Raw genomic sequence first — 21586 nt, forward strand, 5'->3', positions numbered from 1 at the left:
TTGCTTTATATGTAGCCTCTCTGTATAACCACCAGTATGCTATCAAACCGGCAAATAGGCAGATTTAGCATTAAACAACTATCCTGATGGATAGACTGCTTGATGTCCTCGTTAGAAGAGAAATAGATCTGCAAGCTTATGCAGATGACCTTATCATCTTGGCAAGGTCCATGTCGGGAAGGGTAGCTTGTAATATCCTCCAAAGCAAGTTGGACGTTGTTCACAGTTGGTGCCTGAAGGAGCAGATGTCTGTCAACCCCAGCAAAACTGTGATACTCCCTTTCACCAGAATCCTCTTCTATTTAGAACGGAGGTGAAATAGCTTGGTATTGTTCTTGAAAGAAGACACACCTGGAACGCTCATTTGAAAAAAGTTTTACACAAATTCAGACTGTCCCTATGGACATGTCGAAGGAATTGTGATAAAACTTGGGGTTTAGGTCCCAAACAAATCCATTGGATATATGTGTTGACTGTCATACCAATGATCACTTATGGGGCAATTGCCTGGTGGCCAAAGACTCTGCAGAAAACGGCTCAGGCGAAGCTTACAGAAACAGTCTTGTCTGGCTAGCTGTGATGCTATCAGTTCCACACCGGCAGGTTCCATGGAGAACCTTCTAGAACTACCTCCTCTCCACATTTTTCTGAAGAAAGAGGCTAGATGGACTGCATATTGCCAATTGCACAAAGCAATCTAATGCAGAGTACACTAGACTGGTGGCTGACACTGAAAGTCACAGCATTCTGCGAATGATCTCTGACATTATAACTCCAACTGTCAACTACGAACTGCCTTATACAGTACTTTTTCCGACTAGAGAGGATTGAATCCTCCGGAAGAAGGAAATATTAAGAGCAGATAGTTGTTGTTTCACAGATGGATCAAAAACACCTTCAGGCTCTGATGCAGGTGTTTTCAGTTGCAGACCTAGGACAGAGATGTCCTAGGTCTGCAACTGTCTGCAACAGTCGCATTAGTCCCTGCCTTGGGACTAATGCGACTGTATTTCAAGTGGAAATCTATGCTATTGAGTTGTGTGCAGAGTTACTGGTAGAATTCAACCTCACACACAAATCAATGAATATTTTCTCGGACAGTCAAGCGGCGTTGGAAGCTCTTGGCTTCTACCGGGCAATATCAAAGTTGGTAGCAAATTTCCAAAAACGATTTTCCTTAATAGGAAGAATTAACAAATTGTCTCTGGCTACACTGGCCTGGAAGGCAATGAGGCAGCTGACTTCCTTGCAAAGGAGGGTGCTGCAAGTAGCTTTATCGGGCCAGAATCTGTCATTGACATTGCTCTAGGTTTTGCCAAACATTGAACACTTGGATAGCAAGAATATTCAAAGACTTCGTGCAAAATCGTCCAGGATTGGCTCACTCCAAGGCGTTCATTTACCCTTCGGAGCTTGGAACCAAACAGTTGTTGGACTACAGTAGGGATGAACTACGATGTCTAACAGGTCTCCTTACAGGTCACTGTCGTCTGAATCATCATATGCAGAGACTCGGACTGTCGGAAGACAGTGTGTGTCGCCTCTGTTTGGAAAATGATGAAACAGCAGAGTATATACTTTGTGGCTGCTCCGCTGCGGACCGAATCAGGTTTCCAGAGTTTAGTAGAACCACACTTCTACCATGTGACCTGAAAGACCACTCACCATATAAACTAATCGGCTCCGTCAAGAAGCTAGGTTTATTTGGTCGAGTTTGAATAGGTGCGGTGGAGGGTCGAAAAGGCCCACTCACTTTTGACCTAACCTAACCTAATACAAGATCACAAAACTGAGTATTCATAACACATGTATATAAGAACAATTCAACTTCAAACACTCAAAACTCCTGAGAACACTAAAATATAGATTTTCAGTTAATTCAAAACATATTTGTTCTAGGAAATACAAAGTCTTCCTCAATCATTTGCCATAACTAGGTTTATTACAGTCCACTTCTATTCTTGTATTAGTGATTTTCATAATAGGGGGGAAATTATAGTACTTGCGGAGGGAACCACAGAGTTTGAACAGTGTAAGACCTTTAAAATTATTTGTACATTGGGTGGTCAGGTAGAGAGATGGGTAATTTGGCCGATAATTACTGATAACAGAAAATCGGTGAAGTGTCAACAAGTTAAAATCAGGTAATTCAAAAATGTATGTATTTTACTTCAGGCGAGCATTACGCTATAAATACTTACACAAACAAGATTGCAGAATTATCAATTGTTGTACTTCTCAACTTCTGGAGAAATTCATTATCAGTTCGTTAGGCTATAACAATGCTCAATTTTCAATTTATAAGAGTTATTTCATGGAATATCAGCCAGTGAATACAAATTTCTTTACAAAAAAATATGGATTCGAGTTAGCACACTTATCTTGCAATGTGTCAGACTCTCAGTATTTTGAGAAATATGAAATTAACAGTAGTTACCTATCTCAATAAAGAGAATAAAGTGTACTAATTGATGTTACTACAGGTTTCAAAAAGTCTTCCTCCTTATTTTTTTTTGTTGCCTCAAATATCAAAAATGAAGACGTCACACTATTGTGAAATGAAAATGAAATTCAAATTTATTGTAAGTACATACACTTTTATGTCGGCGCCCAACGTGGGGAGATCTTTCATTGCCTCTATTACTGAAAATAACAGTCAACATTGAACAGAACACAAAACTGATAACTTTGATGACTGACTGTTAATCGTACTTCAGATACCATCTCAAAGTCATTCAAAACCGGCCTAGAGGCAGCAGTCGCCGACGAAACACATTAAAAAATCGATTTACCTTTGACGAGACAAGAGAGTCCCATAACGGAAAACAGCACGACTTTGATTCTAGCGCAGAAATTGCATCGTTTGGCGTGTGGGCGAGAGTGGCACAGAGTCATTCCAGATAGCGCATCGTAGAGCTAGCGTGCGGCGATTCCGTTTTTACATTATGGAGCACTCGCGTTTTACGCCGGTTCGACGTCTTCTTTCACTTCCGGATAAAAAGGGTATTCTGAGAACGGTTAGAAAAGCGAAATTTGTGGTGAAACAGAACACTATTTCGTTTTCACAGAAAATGTATATTAACAGTATTCAAATACATATTGAATAATCGTCACTTCTGACGGGTAGAATACCATACTTTTTGTAGGACTTGTAATAAAAAATATTCGGAATAAAATTAATTTGGCAGGGATATGGATATCCCGCGTTCTACGAGCTATGCCATTATCGTTAATTCAAATTAGCACGACATAAAAGTATTCGAGTTTCAAATTATTTTAATTTTGTTATTGAGTGATTCAGAAATATGAATTTCTTCGCAACATTATCAAAGTTTTGGTGGTTTACAGTCGTTTTAACTTCTTCATGTTTTCATTCTTGTTTATCATTAGAAACTATATTTTTCAAAACGAACTGTCAGCTCAATGATTGAGTTTGACGTATTAACTTGTATTTTGAATTAGGTGAATTATCAAAGCTTACTTACGATTGTAAATAATTGAAACACGACTGTAATTTCATTTGATAAACGAAGCTAAAATCAAAACATTGTTTCTATTTGGCGTACTTCTTTTTCCCAATTTTATTTCAATATTCAGGATATCTAATTTTCAGGAGTTATTTAGATTTTCAGCTGTTTTTCAATTATTTTGAAATAATGTTCTCTGTTGTTTTCGAATTATTTTTGAAACTACTGAAACTATTCAAAATTTCAGTTACATTTAGGGAAGCCATTTCTTCAACCCAGTATTAAAATCTTATTATTATACAGTATATCCCAAATTGTTCAGTTTTTACCTGATTGCGAGGTCATTTTTGAAAATAGATACAAATTTTTGCTAATTTTTAGTACTTCCTGTATGAAACATTTTTTCAAATTTCATGTGTAAAAAGATACAACTTTCATTCGGAAAAGTTTCTTCAAATTGACATTATTTACTCGTATATGAATTAATGGCCTTTTAGCTTTCAAAAAACTTTTAATCACTTTCGAGACCAATATTTTCATTTTACCCATGGTTAGATCAGAAGTGCAAGGTAAACAGAATTTTTTATGTCAATCCATGGAAAAGCATGAGTTATTTTAGTTTTTCACTAATAAAAAGCATTTCTGCTAATTTCAGAATTGAAATTTTGAAATGTGGCAACAGAAGTTAGGAATCACACGTTAAAAGGTAAGACCTCGTTAGTCCTTACCTCGCACAAGTTTCTCAACTTCTAAGAGTTGTCGTTCGTATGGGGCCAACAGCTGATAAACGGAAAAACAGATTTTAAACAGATTTTTAAACAGAAGTGACTGAAAATGTTTTAAAAATCAGAAGGCTATAAATTCATATTCTGGTAAATATTAATCTGAACTTTTCCCCCTGTATCATGAAACGTTGTTTTTCAAATTGAATGTGAGTCATCAAGTTTGCGATGATGCAGAATTTTTTTTAAAGAGTAAACATTTCTGGCAAACTGATTAAAATTATCCACTTGTAGAAGAACAATTTTATTCACAAAAGTGAATGAAAGTTTTTGAAGCCCAGAGGGCCATGAATTAGTATACGGGTAAATGATGTCAACCTGAACAACTTTACCAAATAAATTTTATCTGTATGTATTTGAAAATTTGAGGGCATCCGTTGCTAACTTTTGGTTTTCCCTATATAACGAAACATTTTTTCGAATTTCTTGTGCGTTATCTAGATTTGAGATGATGCAGAAGTGATTTCGAAGTGCAAAATTTTCTGACAAATCGATAATAAAGAAAAAACTTCCATTTGTAAGGAGCAATTTGAGACAGACCATATATATCCTCACACACAATTTTTCTCATTTCTCTTCTCCTCAAGAAAATAATGGCGTCCTAACAGTCTATCTTATAAGGAAAGTGAAGTCGAAATTTCGAGTTTGAAATTGGAATTTAAAAAAAACAAATGAAATTATGTGGCTTTTCTGCGATGCCTGAAAATCCTTCAATGAGTATTCTAAAAATGGTGTTCTGTTATAATAGTACAACAAATTCATATGTATGACAACAATTTCGCCCTCTACCGTCTAGTAATCCAAAAACACTTCACATAGTCGACACCAACTCCAAGAAAGGGAAACCCCCCTTTCGAAATCACGAAAAATCCACTGTCACTAAAAACTTCCCGAAAAACAATCATAAATGAGACTTCGAACGACAATGGAAAGGTTGGCGAATGTGCTTCTACCAACAATCGCGTGCTATACTTGGATTCACATCGTTTCACATTCTCCAGTCGTTTCGAAAAAATAAATCTATTGTTTCTTTCGTCTCCGCATTATAACGCTGGTTTACTTGAGAGGCCGAACATAATACTCTTGCTCTTAATCTAATTTGTTTAGGAAGTAGTACGGTGAAACTGGAAAAACACCGGCCGGAATCCACGAGGAGATGAAAAAATTCATTGTGGAAATTAATTCACTAGATAGTATTCACGAGGTTACCGTTCAGAAACAGTAGAAAAATAGTTCTGGAAAAAACACATGAGATGACTGAGGATACACTATAAAAACACACATTTGTCTATTTTCCACGATAGTTCTATATTTGTTGACTAGTTTCGGTTATTACACCATTTTCAAGTCCAAGAGTTTTGAAAATGGCGTAGTGATGTGGACTCGGGAGGAGCTGTATCAACTCGACGTAAAGACCCAAAAAATGATGCATCTCTATAGGAGTTTGCATCCCAAATCGTCCGTTTCACGGTTGTACTTCCTCCGACAACAGGGAGGCCGTGAATGGTACTGGATGAAGCATGTTAAGTCGTCAGGAGTTTGGATACCCTTCTCTGCTCCGCGACCATAAGCGATCAGCAATTGGGGCATTTCTCTTTAGGGCAGCTGCCCGAGCAGCTGATGAACTCGGTCTAGTTTTCGACAGCGAATGACACTGATCACAACCCTATCACCGAGTTGGAACCTGTTAATCAAAAAGCTCATATAAAAGCCGGAGAGATCCCCTCACTTCTGCAGAAACACAAGGATAAGCCAATGCATGGGGTCTTCTTCAATAACATCGAAGACCTTGGCTTATCAAAGCGCCTAACTTTCGCTTTCCTCATGTCGAGTGGGCTGAGGTCGGAAACTGAGGTGTCCATCATGGCTTGCCAGAATGGTGTCTTCAACACCTCAGTCTACCGCAGTCGCGTGATTGGAATAAAGCTTCCTGCCATAAGGTGCAGGGCCTGCCGCGAGGCGTCCGAGACCCTAATGCACTTGCTATTAGCATATCCAAACACCTCAGTCTACCGCAGTCGCGTGATTGGAATAAAGCTTCCTGCCATAAGGTGCAGGGCCTGCCGCGAGGCGTCCGAGACCCTAATGCACTTGCTATTAGCATATCCAAACACCTCAGTCTACCGCAGTCGCGTGATTGGAATAAAGCTTCCTGCCATAAGGTGCAGGGCCTGCCGCGAGGCGTCCGAGACCCTAATGCACTTGCTATTAGCATATCCAGCTTATGCGGTCTTGGCATATATTCATCGACATAACGCGGCCCTAAAAGTGCTATATTACCATCTACGGCATTCTTACGGTATTAACGAGACACCGGTGTTGCACTACGCTCCGGGGGATATTGAAACCGTTGTGGCTAATAAGGCTAATAAGCCTGATGTAGTCCTTCTCGACCACCAGAGCAACACGATATTTGTCGTGGAGTTTTCAGTTCCTGGCGAGACAAATATCGTCCGAAAAGAGGAGAAGAAACAGATAAAATATCGAGATTTTTTCTTTGAACTCCGCAGGCTCTATCCAGACCACTTTGTCGTCAAGATGATTGTTCCGATTATTGAAATCCTGGGTGGAATACCTCTCTACTTTCGAATCCTAAAATCATACAGGATCCGCACTAAGGCAGAAATCTTCGCCGGACAGGTGCAGAAGGCTGTCATTCTTGGCTCACTGCGCTTGCTCAGGGCATATGATTCTCGGACCCAAAGATCATTTACCCCCCGTAGGTTGATAATGCTGGCGCACCCTCCCGAATGTATCGGGCCTTAGGGGGTAGGGCCTGACCAGCACATAGTACGGCAAAAAAACAATAATAATAATAGTAAACGATTTTATTGGTTGAATCAAACTAAAGTAACAATGGAGCCAGAGAAAATTACCTGCCAAAAGGCAGAGTTAGCACCGGTTCACACCCGAAGAGGGGTGGGACAAATGCTTTCTTATACTCAACCAACTGAACTGAATCATTACAGGGTGTGACAACTTAACCTATTGCAAGCAAACAAAAAAAATGTACATGTTATAGAAGACAACAGAATACTTCAATTATCCCTAAAGTTTCAACATAGCATAACAACAAATTATGGACTACAACTAACAAAAATTTACAGTGATAACTCACAAGATAAAAGACATCTTTTCAATTTAAATTTGAAGGAAGGGATGGACAGATTTTGTTATAGAGCCTATATTTATGTTATACGGGAAAGGCGATCGAAACTATATGCAGTGGTGGCGTAAGTCTAAATTTGAATCGTATATGTTCAGGTGGCGACCGTCAGTCAGGAAGGTTATTTTTTCATAAAGATATGGTTTTATTTTCACAATTGCATGTTAATTTATAATATGATGTGTACAATAAATCGACCATTTGTAACTCATCTTTTTTGAATTACCGTGCTAAAGGTGGAGCCTCGAAACCGGGTGAACTGATTTCATTCACGGAGGAAGTTGCGGATGGGTATTGGAAACCTCAAGAAATGTATCGCGTTTCAGGCGTCGAGCATTGGTCAGATACAGAAACGGGTCCTTGGCCAAGCGAAGATAATCCGATTCCAATGAAGTCTCAGTTCTATTTTCAACCCCTGACGAACGTGAAATGTTAGTCTTTGTGAAAATTATTCGAGCTAGTGAAATACATAGGGTTATTGGCGATTCAATTAAATCGGGTGTAGGAGATAGCCCCCAAAAAATCGGTAGTTAAAGTAAAATACTGTCGATACTGTAGATTCGAATACCTTTCGTTGAACATTGTACATGTCCTTCTGATAATTGTATCACACTGTCCAAAAATAACAAACTTCATAAGAACTTCATTTGAATGGTTTTGTTCCATCGTTTTGAAGGTATTTGAAAGTTCTGAGGTGACGAAAATGTCAATATTATTAGGAGAATGTCACAACGTTACTGTCAAATAGTTATCATGGCCTGCTTACAAAACGCCGAATGGGAACACCATTCTGAAGGGAAATTTTCACAAATAAATATGCTCATAAGTCAGAAATTTGACTAGTCAGGTGTACGCATGATATAAATAGTCACTTTTTCAAGCAAACGAAAAAACTGTATTTTTTTACCACCCTGTATTGAAGTAACGGAGATTACGCTGGAGTGTGGTAAGCCTTCATGTATCACCTAACTCTAAACCAAATTTCGGTACCATAGTATGCCTTAACCAAAAATACCAGAATGTTTAGGGATCATGATTTCCGAAGAAAAAATTGAATTTAACTCATATTTCGAAAACGGTAACAGATATGTATAGGAAAATATCAAGAAAAGGTGTAGGGTAATCGTGGTAAATTACAAAAAAATAATATTATATACAGGATGTTCCATTTGAAAAATCAAAGTTGTTACTACTTTCTAATGAAAGTGGCAACACCGCATTGTCAAATATATATTTTAGTTAGGTAGAGAATGTCCGAATAAGCTTCCATTGAATTTTCAAAGTGTTCCGCTGTCTGATTCACCAGAAACGTCTAGTGTACCATCCACTGTGAATAAGCCTGTATAGCCTGAACAGGCAATGGTTAGAGAATTACACATACCAGATATATCGCCTAAAAAGTTTTTTGACACTGTGTGAAGTATGTCATCGGCTAAGGCCAGTGACATACTTCGCGATTTCCGAGCGGTTTTTACAGCGCGATTTCCAAGCGGTTTTTAGAGCGCGATTTCCTAGCGGTTTTTTTATTTTCATGCCAACCCCGGAATTTAAAGGGAACATGACAGTGTTTGTGATTTTAAACAGCTGCGATTTTTTACAACCGACCGATCGTCGGATTCCGAGCGACAATTGGAGGGCAAGGACGACCAAGTAGAGGGAGAATACAGGTAAACGAATGGCACTCGACAGTGTTGGCTATTTCCGAGCGGTTTTCAGCTGCGATTCGAGCATGGAAGTGAAAACTTCAATTTGTAGTGTAGAAAAGTATTTTGTTATTATGGTGAAATTTTTCTGTAGTAAAGGTCGAACAATTGCCACACATTCATGGAACGACTTTATAGGCATTCGGTAATAGGTGTTCTCTGATTTTTCTGTAGAAAACAGAAAAACTTTTTTCCTGGTTCCATTTTCGGTAGTACAGGTGTACGTCGTACCTCCTTGGATGGCATCTTTCAGCCGCAAAGGGATACCAACATTTAATGGTGAAATATCGCAGCAGCAGCAGCAGATTTCATAGTGGTTGCTTTGAAAGCGCAAACGATTACTATAGGACGACAAGGAGATATTCTCCCTCTAGTAAGAAACCCAGGCTGCCAGGAAACTGCGGATACTGTTAGGTATTCACTGTAGCGATTTTTACCCAGCAATTTCGGCTCTTAAACCGCGCTGGAAAAAACCGCTCGGAAATCGCGAAGTATGTCACCGGCCTAAGAGCGTACAACCCGTGAAAGCAATCTAGCATTATTTGGCATTCCAACTGGATAACAATAATCAGTTAGCGTGACTCACCGAACTTGCTAAACACACAAAAACGATAAACATAAAAACCCCCAGGAATATTCAGTAGTGTAAACAATCCAATAAAAGAACTGTTCCACGTAAACCACCTACCGGACGACGGTTCCAAAAATAAATCTATTTGCGAAACAATCAGTTCAAATGTGTTCAAGGACTGCGTAAAACAATAACGAAAACGTATTTTCGATCTATACATAACTCTCAAAAATATTGCCGTTGGAAAAACTGAATTCGGGAAATCCAAAGACGGAGGCGAGTGAAGACGTAAAGTTGAATGAAATCGTGCGTAAATACGTTTTCCGAAAAATATGTCTCACATATATAATTGGAACGCCGAAAACAACAATATTAGCATACGCCAACGAGAAGTAATGCTAAAAATGTTTGTTTGGGATATGAAGTACTTTGTTTGATTTGGTCATAATTTTATTCGAATTTAATAACGGACAAAGATACAACAACGTCGCGCTAGATTTGTCAATGATATGTTAATTGTTCGAAAGTAAAATGTGCTGACAAAGTGACAAGTCCGTATTTCATTTACAGTAGAATCTCCAGGAATAATTCAGCTGATGCATATGCATGAAAAAATCAGGTGTTACCATTTACTTGTTACGTGTTGGGAATCACACGTTGAAAGGTAAGACCTCGTTAATCCTTAGCTAGCACAAGTTTCAACTTCTGAGGGTAGTCGTTCGTAGGGGTGCGACAGCTGGTTGACAGAAAAACAGATTTTCAACAGATTTTTTTTTAGGGGGCAAATAAAATAGTTGCCCACGAAAATCAAGCTAACCAATGGAGTGCTCCAAAACATTATCATGCATAGTGCACGTGCTCTCCCAGAAAAGGCTGCTTGTACAGAGTCGCAATAAGAAACGACCGAAAGTTATACTTCTTTTGGCGAAAGTAAATTTTCACGATGCACACCGTCACGAAAAACCGACACCCTGAAGTTAGCTTCTTCTTCTTTAATTTTTATGGCCGTTGCTTCTCATTCGAGCGCATTTGGCCAGGCTCCTCCTGTCCATAGTGGACAGACGCTTCGTCCGGGGGCGCAGCTGTCTCGCTGGCAATGCTGCCAATCTAAGTTTCCTCATTCACCTTTTCATTCATAAAAACACTTCATTTTTACTAGGGGGCTGCCAGTCCTCTCAAAAACAGTAAAGACACAAAATTTCGGTGTCCCATAAACCAGGAGTATATAAGTTGACTCGTGGTTCTTGCCCAAAACTTTATGTTGATTAAACGGAGAGAAACTTTTCCGAAAGAATAAAAGAACGTATGAGTAGTTTTTTGAATGTGAAGACTGATTTCACATTTGTAAACCATCTTTTGACAGCGCACATGAGTTTCACTGCGACTTTCGGAAAAGGACATTGCATTTGGCTATGTTGAGAAGTGAGTTGTCATTGTCACCCCATTCTTAAATATTGCAAAAGTTCGTTTGAAGCAGTAAAAATTCTTTTAAATTCTCAACAAAAATGAAGTTATCGGCAAGTCATGCGTCACCTCTACTCGATTTGACAGATATTTTTCAAGTAAGAATTGTTGGCTGATGCCTATATTTTCCAATTCCATCATTAGTACCTACATCGTGATCTATCCTGTCGAATGTCTAATAGAAAATCTTTATAAACAACGTCAACCTGACCTTGTTTATTCAGAACAGAGTTACAAAAATACAACCTCAACCTTCAAAGTGATTCACTATGTAAATGAAACGAACGAGCAACTGCAGCTTCCTGAAAGAACGTTTGCTGAAAGTGACCATCGATGGATATCTCTCAATACTTTTATCATCACCGCTGGTGTTCCCCAGGGATCCATATGGTCTCCAACTCTCTTTTTATTGTATGTCAACGATATATTGGGAAAAAACAAGATTTCCTATATCACACTTGTCTGGTCATTCCATCTGGATTCCAGGACATCAGCTGCGGGACACATCTTCACCGGCAGAAGGAGGTTCCATATCTCAATAAGGATTTAGAGGTTGGTTGAATTGGGGTGGAAGTAACCAGGTTCAATTTAATGCCACGAAAAACCAGGCATCGGTTTATTCCATAAACATACATGTCTCTGAACCGGATATAATAATGTTAGTACAGACAATTGCATTTTCCGCTTCGATAATTTTGTTAGGGGTTAAAATGGACACCAATATGTCTTGGCACAATCATGTCACTGGAATTGCAAAGGCTGCTTCTTAAAAGCTAGCAACATTGTCGGGTCGGTCGGTAGCCAAGCGGTTCGGCGTGGGTGCTTTGTTCACTCACTCGAATTGACTGCCGTGTTGGTCGGTGGTTCAAGCCCTAGTCTGAACGATCAATCTTCACTTGCTATCTTCCAACCCATGTTAGGAATCACACGTTAAAAGGTAAGACCTCGTTAATCCTTAGCTCGCACAAGTTTCGACTTCTGAGGGTTGTCGTTCGTAGGGATGCGACATCTGGTTAACGGAAAAACAGATTTAAACAGAAAAACAGGCAGATTGTTCCGAACCAGAAAACTGTACACACCTAAGCAACTTTTGAAGCTTTATAAGGCTCAGATCAGAGCTTCTCTGGAGTATTGTTCTCATGTATGCAGCTTAGCCCCTAAACATATCCTGAATCTGCTGGATTCCATCCAGAAAAGAGCCATCCGCCTTATTGGAGATACGAACATTACTTGCAACCTTGATAGTCTGAAACATCGAAGAAAGGTTGAAGACCTGTCTCTCTTATATAGATACTTTCACGGAAGATGTTCGAGTGGCACATTCGATTCCACCAAGAGCGGTACATAGCAGAAATACGCGACGGACCTTGACTGCTCATCGTTTTGAGGTTCAACTCAGTACACCCCGAACTTCACTGTTTAAGAACTCTTTCATTTGGAGAACCGTTTTTCCAAATGAATTCATTCTCCAGCGATTCAAATCCAACGTGAATCGCTACTTTCGCACAGGGACCGCTCTTGGAGTGCCTTAATGATTTTCCTGTAGTGCTTGTGTTTTGTCCCTGAAAAAAAACCTTTCTTCATCGTGATAGTCTCGTCGGTTATTTACGTATGGTGTTGAATTGTATGGTGGAGAGGACAACGTGCATGAAATGCTCAAGACAACTTAGGATCGATTTAACATCCGCCTGAATAGCTTTCCAATTACGACATTATAAGTATGTGCTATCCTTCAAATCTAGACATTTGGCAATCGTTTTTCCTACCTTTCGCCTTGGTCTAGGAACATTCTGTTCCTCCCATTTTAATTGATGGATCCCTTCTGCGAATAAGGTGAGAACTTGGTCGTTTCAAATAGTCTACCCGTATCTGCAAGTGGCCTAAATTTCCGCAGTTGTAGCAACGCCTATCTTGAAGAATTCTGTTACCACACTTTCAGATCTATTTACAGGTGGTTTTCAAGGTGAGTTGGCTGATGAGCTTGTTGAATTTTTTCTTCAACACAATTGTACAGAAAAGTGCACCTCTCTCTTTGCTGTATCTTGGTGTCCTTCAACCCGTTGATGAAGACCAGTTCACCAATATGCACCAAAACATCTTTTGGGGCTTGAAGATTGGCTTGGTTGTTTGGTTGGTGTCTCGGTATCTGCCCCATACATCTACAAGGTCTTCAGCGGTTGGTGATGTCTGCTTCTGAGTTGGCTCTGGTATAAAATCTTTTATAATATATTGTTGTTCAATGTTTTGCTATGGTGATTAAAATAGTCTTGTTTGTATGTTTCTTCCCATAGACCGTAACAATAGGCCAGGAAGTGCGAAGACAGAACATTAACGAAATTCCAAACATACCGATTAGAAATACTGCCGGAACAAAAAACGCATTCCATATCTTTACAGTTAGTTACGGGAGCATCTCTTCGCGATTGTTATTACACCTCAAAGGGGCCACGTGATACGGCGACGTGAAATCGACCGACCAAATTCGCATAATTTACATTCCTCTATTGTCTCGCTCTGCGCGAAGAAATGTTAATAACATATCGGAGGAAGCGCGTCTTATGCCGGAAGTAACGGTCGCGGTTCCTGATGTTTAATCAGAACCGACGATATTTTGCAGAACCGCAAATCTGGGTCATATCTAGGAGGTCTGAGAGGCAGGCCGGAGTGTAGGCTGGTAACACTGAGTTTACCGAAACGAAAAAGCAAGTAGTTAAAATTATTCTCTGACGACGCCAAGGGAAAGGGCAACGTTTAAAATCTGATATAGCCCGAAAAATTTTATATTCAACTTCATTTTGTTATTCGTGTTATGATCATGAATCATGGCAACACTGACGACTACTTTTGCTAGCTAGCCTTACATGCTCGTATCAAAAATTTTAATGGAGAAGTTCAGTTATACATTATCACACACGGGGATCGAGGACACATGATGGAACTAGTGTTGACGGAAAACTAAGAAAAATACTGAAACAGGTTAGAGAATATTATAGGTTCTTACTCATAAAATCTTTTCAGTTGACATGCTTTTTTTAAATTTTTACCAGTCAATATGAAAAAAGTGACTCTCACATTTATGTGAACGAATATTATATTAAATAACGTATATCTGAATGCCTTTGATTTCAGTCGCCTGAGATATTAATCAGTTTTATCTCACTTTGTCTTTGCAATTATAATATCTAGATGTTGCCCACTCCGTGGTCCATCCAGGTAACAATAGATGGTACTATGAAAACCAATATGTTAGACCGAGAAATGAAAAACAAATATTCATTCGCCTATTTATCTTTTTGGAAGGTTTTTAATGGAATTTATCTCACAAGTTTGGTTGCACGGCAGAAAAAGTTGATTTGATATTTTTAAATTTTCAATGCAGATCATATGTTGAAGATACAGTGACTTCACAAAAAAAATATTCATAGTTTGTAGTCCTATATCATTGAATAAAAAAAGGTGGGAAACTTCGAAAGAAAGGCAGTTACCTACATTTTATGTTTGATGAGGGAGAAGTTGAAGCAAAAATATGTTTTCTCAAAAAACTAATCTCTCCTAAAAATATCACATTTTCAATGAAGTTGGTAATTTTCTCATGAAGTTTTTATTATCCTAGAGAAAACTTTCATATACCAGTATGGCTTTGCAATTTCTATTGATAATTTCTATTGAACACAAAATTTCTCAAAAATATATTAGCAAAGTAACGTGAATTTGCAATAGATTTCGATATACTTAAAAGGTGTTAGATATTGAAACAAATTCAAAACTTATTAGATCTATCGAATAAAAATGTATGGCATCTCAATCCACAGAAAAACGCTTTCTTAAATAATCAAATCAAAACGAAGATACTGCATAAACATTAGAATTGAAGTGTTGACTACTTTTTTGTCATAAAAATATACCCAATAATGGCGTTCAGTTACTATGGTCATGTTCTTTATCATTCAGCAGAAAAACTTCTACAGTGTTTCGCTAACAGATCGCTATCTACACTCAACAGCAAGAATGTATAATATCGAATTATATAGTCACCGCCAACAGTAGAAGATGAAGTAACAAAAAATGATACCCGCAGACACATTTTCCAATTTTGAATATGAATCATTTCAATTTTTCCATTTTCAACAGTTCAACGAGATAAAATGACAGACGAGTGCGACCTCCTGGCCTGCATCGAAACCCGCCATTAAAAGCAATCTCGAAGAATCCTGTGATGCTCCCCTGCAAACACTGTTGCGCTCCCCATGGAGATATGATTCTCCGAATAACCGCTCCAAACTCATTCAGTTATCGATTTTCCGGTTGCATATTCGGCCTTTCATTTCAGACTGTTGCTGAATAGGATACTCTACCCGAATGGAAAGAACAATTCAGTATGGAAGTGGCCAGATATGAATTATTACATTGCCTGAGAATATTTACACAAGTACTAGTATATTTTTTTCCGATCGTGACGTTACTCAAAGAATGAAATTTGTCGTATATCATTCGAGCGAGTACACCCACGTCGAACCGACCGGTTACCGTCCGGTAGCCGGTCGGTTGCAATACTCTTCTCGACGCGAGTTTCACCAACCAAGTTAGCGTCTTCAGGAGATGGTTTTCTTCATCTCCAGGTTGTCAGACACTATATATGACAGATTAATTTTGATAGAAAGTACGGAAGTATTTGTTTCTCGGAAATTACGACTTTGAATCTCGAAAATTTCGACTTTAATCTCGAAATTTCGACTTTTATCTCGAAATTTCAACTTTAATCTCGAGATTTCGACTTTAAACTCAAAATTTCGACTTTAATCTGGTAATTTCGAAATTACGACTTCAAACTCGAAATTTCGAAATTAAACTTGAAATTTCGAGATTAAAGTCGAAATTTCGAGATTAAAGTCGAAATTTCGAGTTTGAAGTCGAAATTTTGAGGTTAAAGTCGAAATTTTGAGGTTTAAGTCGAAATTTCGAGATAAAAGTCAAAATTTCGAGATTTAAAGTCGTAATTTCCAAGAAACAAATAATAAAAATATGTGGCCCTTCTGGGCTTCCATAAGAAAGTGCTCGACAGAAATTCAATATTTTGACCCCTACAGTGTTGCCAGATAGATCTAACAGAACAATAGATTAAAACTGCCAACAGCTACCGGACTGAGTCATGGTCGGTGGGAGAAATCGTATCTGTGCAAAGTTTGGGTTGGTGTTTGACAAAGAAAGTATCAGGAAAGTAGGAATAGAAATTTTTGTTTGCAATTTTACGTAGTACGAATTAAGGGGTAAACAATAAATGGATATCAAAATGCCATTTGGGTTCTGGTAGATATATAAAAATCAGTTTATGTAGAGGCAAATGATACAGTAATTATATTTTGTTGTGAACAATAAACGAATATTATTCCATTTGGGTTCTAGTAAATATAGTTAAAGTAGATAATGAAGGAATTAATTCGGGTAATCCGAGCGAAATTCTGAGAAAAAACAAAAAAAAATATTGTGAATAATAAATTAATTTTAAAATGCCTTCCAATATTATGAGAAATGAATTGATAATAATAATTTTATACGATAAACAATTATTTTATTTGAACCAAACAAAAAATAAACAATAATTGCACAAGAAATTAGTCAGAATCACAATCAACTATTTTCTTCTTCAGTTCGGAACTAGAATCTTTACCTAAATTTATAATCAGGTTTTCCGCAATTCTTCAATGAAAGTTTCTGCTTCCAAGAATGTTTCTTCCTACTTTTTTACCTGATTACAGCGTTTTTTCCATTCTTCAGTACTAAATTCGCCAAAAAAAGTTGCACGTAAATGTCGGACATCCCCAACATGAAAAAACTTTTTTTTGTCTCACGTATTGCTTTAGTGATGCCCATAGTAATTCAATGGGATTCAAATCTGGGTGGTAGGGAGGTAATCGTAAGACACTATGGCCATGTTGAGTTAAAACTCACCACTATGGCTTATGGAGTTTAATGAGCTTGTACAAATCAGGTTTTAACATATTTGTGTCAAAATAAATATTTTTAGACCTAAACCATTCTATCATATCTTTATTTCTACTGTTAGAAGTCGGTGCTTTATCTTTCTGAATATTGTGATAAGGCGTATTGTTGATAACCACGACTGAATTTGGAGGTAGGTTAGGAATCAATTTTTCCACCATTTTTTATAATTGGTGAAATTTATTTCGTGATATAAGTCTCTGGTAACAAAATTGATAAAAATCATGATCAAGTATTCACACTCTCGGCAAAGTTGGCCTTGAAAATTAATAGTATTTCTCGCTGTACGCCTATGTACGAGGTTTTATCGATATTATTAGTATAAGAAGGGACATCGAAAAGCCGCCGACCGGAAAATTTCACTTCATCGTTAAGGCGAATGGAAAAAAAGGGGAAATTGGTAACTGGATACGAAGTTTCGAGGTAATTGGGGGTAGAAAGTTACCAGCATGAGGTTATATTGGGTCAAGGTTGAATTTCCATTTCTTTGGAATAAGGTTTTTTTGTTTGGATAATTTATCAAAAAGTGATCTAAACAATGACAAAAATCAGCTTAGTTTTGGTTTAAAAAGTGTATGTAGTTCACCAGAATGAAATTGCATTACAGTAAAAAACAATTTTCTCATTGTATCAGAGGGCAAGTCTTGACCTTGTCATTTTGAATTTTTATCACTTCCAATATATATCAAAAGGGCTCCACGAAGTTTAAAATTTATAAGCCAATTATTTATACCTTTTATCCCATTATTTATGCCAACGGAGATTGAGAAAAAATTTGTTAGTCAACAATTGAATAACTTCTTGAAAAATGGTGATAAAACTTTTTTTTCTACGGGGCTCGATTCATTCAAGTGTTAAGAAGATACTAGATTTTTTTCAAATTTTTAAAATGACATTTTATGTTATAAAAAAATTATTTCTTTTGATAAACTATCTTTAGCGGCAGGGCGCGCATGCCTTAATAGCCGCGCGGAACCCTATTATTAACGTCAAATTAAAATTATAAATAATGGAAATAGAGTTTCGGGAGTCGGGACCTTTTAATCGGAAATTTCCTCCTCTTCAACGAGCTTTTTTCAAAATTGCTTAAATATTAATATTGTCTGAGTTATTAACGAGAAACTAAATACCATTTTTTTATCTTATTTTGTTAATAACAATTGCAATTTTTTACCTGCACCAAAATACTTCAAAAACATTTTTCTAGAGGTGATTCCGAATCGAATGAGCTATCGATCATATTTTTAGGGCCTTTATCTCTATTTTTCATGTTTTTGAAATTGTTGATTAGACTATCATATTTATTTGAGAACGACGTTGGCCAGGTCATCACTGTCAACGCCCAGCACTATAGGTCGAAGATTACCAACTTGTTTTGACCTGAATTGGATGATATGGACACCAACAACTTGTGGATTCAACAGGACGGCGCTACAAGAAACAGAACACACTACGCCTATGCAGATAAGGACGCTTGATAATGAAAAAACCGAATGACTATTTATGGCATTTTAAGGACGCAAATATAATAGACCTGCGAAGTGTTGATTAGTTTACCGATGTTTCAAAGTATTTAACGAACTGGTCCACCTATTCGCTCGTACATCCTATCGATATTCAGAAGCTACCTTGTTACAGGGGACAAATTTTATGGAATCATCTTACTTTTCACAATGGCGATGCATAGACAATAAAAATAACTCCGGTAAGAATTTAGTTCTAACATTTATCATTGTTGCCATCAGCTCTCAGTTCAATTTGTATATGAGTTACCTTCAATTGAAAATTGTTATACTATAGTATGTCGTTGGTTCATCCATAAGAATTGTATTACTGCCCAAAAAATTAAAAGTACTGTCAGTCTAATTCCATTTTGTTCTGTGAGAGTGCCCACCCAAAAACTAGCTCTGACCTTGTCAATGTTGAAAAGGAGATTATAAGGTTTCTATTTGTGAAGCCAAAAAAGAAACATTTCTGGTCAACCGAATAAACGTGTTTATATAACATTTGCAGAATCTCGAAACCCACCAATATTACTAATTGAGTTAGTTGAACGGGCAAGTTTGTTGTATCATGCCGAACAAAAACGATGATTAGCATTATAATAGATCGAGGGAATAGTTACCAGCGAAGTTAAATGAGTTCATTAATAGAGTAATTGAGGTAATTGGTCATGTATGTTTTCTGTGACGTAACGAGTTTTGAAATTGTTGTATGCTTATGCAGCTGAAAATTTGATGATAAGCCTTGTAGAAATCTCTTAACGGTTATGGACATACAGGATTGCTTACTTACATATATCGCCATGTTAAACAAGTGCCGAACAGATGTGACGTAACACTGGTGACACTTTTAGTAGCTGCCATAAGACTGTGTGTTATTTTAACATTTTTTTGCGGATTACTTTCGGACAGTATTACATTGTTTTTGTTTATTTTGATTGAATTTTTATTTAACTATACCAATTAGGTTTCTGAAACATTGAGTTTGTTATTGTGAAAGTCGTATTTTTTTGTGCTTTTGGACATTTTTTAAACTGGTGTAACGAGTAGACGCAATATAAGACTCTGTTAAGGTAAAAATTGGAAATATTCACATTTTTGTAAATAATAGCAATAATTGTCTAACCATTAAATAACACACAACTTTGAAAAAAGAATGGATTCGTCCCTGCAAAAGAGGGGATAAATTCACTCTCAAAAATGGATTTTCTCAAATTAGAAGCCGTGGTCCAAATGAAATTGAAATTAATGCAGACACGATTTTAGAGCAGACAATAGGATCAAATTGCAGTAGCTCATTTTCATCTAGTAGTTCTGGTATTTCTACTAACATTCCTTTAACTTCAAATACAAATATTCCAGAAATAACAGAGGACTCTTCAGAATATCAGTTGACTTTAAAGAAAAGTGGTGTTGAATAATGCTGGAGTTTTTTCCCAACACCAAATCGTTATTTTTACACCTCGACACGTGTTTCGATCACCAAGTGATCATCTTCAAGAGGAATATGAAACTAGAAACTACTCAAAACTAAAGCTATTTATGCTATTCAGGTACATCATACAGATAGGTAATCAGTAATACCACCCATACAAGTGTACCACCCTAAATTAATTTTACTATTGGCCTTTCTATTATTTTACAATATGTCCTTATGTATGTTTAAATGCTACAGCTATATATAGAACAATTTTCAGCTATATATTAGTTTCACAATATTGCCTATCTAAATATATTTACAATGTGTCTTTTTGTAGTAATCAGTAAACCCAACAATATTATTTTAACAAGCTATATAGTATGCTATTTGGTATTGGTCCGTTATCGTTATTCATAATATTATTATGTTTACTTATTTCTACACTCTCATAGTCATCTAGTTGCCTGTTGTTGTTAACTTGTCTAACTAATCTTAAAGAACTGAAGTCTATGGAATGGTTTTGTTGCAAAATATGATGGGCGACTGCTGATTTTTCAGGTCTTCCATATTTTAAGTGTGCTATGTGTTCCTTATATCTCACTTTAATAGATCTTTTTGTATGTCCATAATATTTTGCATCGCAGTCCTTACATTCAATTTTCTAAATTTCAGCAACAAAACCATTCCATAGACTTCAGTCTGATATATGATAGTAGTTCTGATATTTCTACTAACATTCCTTCAATTTCAAATACAAATATTCCAGAAATAACAGAGGGCTCTTTAGAATATATTGCTGGATATTTTGTTAAAAAGCATAAAAATGATCTACCTGGTTTGGGCGATTATACTTATAAAATGAAATCAGAAGATCATAATTATAATATACCTTCTTGGGTCCAGCAACTTTCATTGGGAGGTCTTATTAAACCCACAGATAATTGGTTAGAAAAAATTTAAAAGTGGAACAGGCTTTTCGAAAAACATCATTTGAATGGATTTAGAAAAGAGCCAGGAGTTGTAAAAACTCCTTAAAAAATTGCAAAGAGGGAAGATTTTCCATTAAATATTATTTTTGAATTTTGCAAACTGAGAACAATTATCAGAATGAAATATAATAACTTAAAGGCCGGCAAAAATAGGTCACTTAAAAGAAAAAATGTAAAGAATTCTGATAATTGAAAAAAAAATCGAAAATTAAATAAAGTAATACATTAGTCCTTTAAATTTATTTTTTTTACATTGATGCAAAAATAATTATATAAAATATATATAGTGAATAAAATAGTTCCTTTTTGCTCTAATGTAGTATTATACTATATTAAATTGTAGATTTATCAATTTCATCATTTATGGAAGAAAGTTCAAGTTAAATTATTCTAGCTAAATTTCTCATTTTCTTGATAAAAAATAAAAACCGCATCATGTATTTTCTGTCAGATAAATAAAAAAAGTTGTTACACCTATGAACAATACTTATATATTTTTGATTATCAAGCGTTTACTATCAA

At 36.8% G+C, this 21586-nt stretch overlaps 1 protein-coding gene across 5 annotated transcripts in view; it reads right to left on the minus strand.

Annotated features, from left to right (window-relative positions):
- The window catches only part of cyst (rho guanine nucleotide exchange factor 18 cysts), a 153262-nt gene that overhangs the window by 71236 nt on the left and 60440 nt on the right, over window positions 1–21586 (minus strand). The window contains exons 1-2 of one of the 5 annotated variants that reach the window (XM_074181203.1): window positions 5039–5233; window positions 2793–3008 (exon numbers count right to left, since the gene is read on the minus strand). The exons of 2 other annotated variants lie outside the window; for them this stretch is intronic. In XM_074181203.1, coding sequence (XP_074037304.1) covers window positions 2793–2895 — 103 coding nt within the window. In that variant the 5' untranslated portion in view covers window positions 2896–3008; window positions 5039–5233. Of the gene's footprint in view, window positions 1–2792; window positions 3009–5038; window positions 5234–21586 lie in introns of those variants that run through there. 2 more of the 5 variants (XM_074181204.1, XM_074181206.1) reach the window with 2 other exon arrangements.

Source organism: Leptinotarsa decemlineata, unplaced genomic scaffold (assembly GCF_025532065.1).
Source record: "Leptinotarsa decemlineata unplaced genomic scaffold, Ldec_3_MD MMD2_tig00026307_RagTag_RagTag, whole genome shotgun sequence".
NCBI classification, from domain to species: Eukaryota; Metazoa; Arthropoda; class Insecta; order Coleoptera; family Chrysomelidae; genus Leptinotarsa; species Leptinotarsa decemlineata.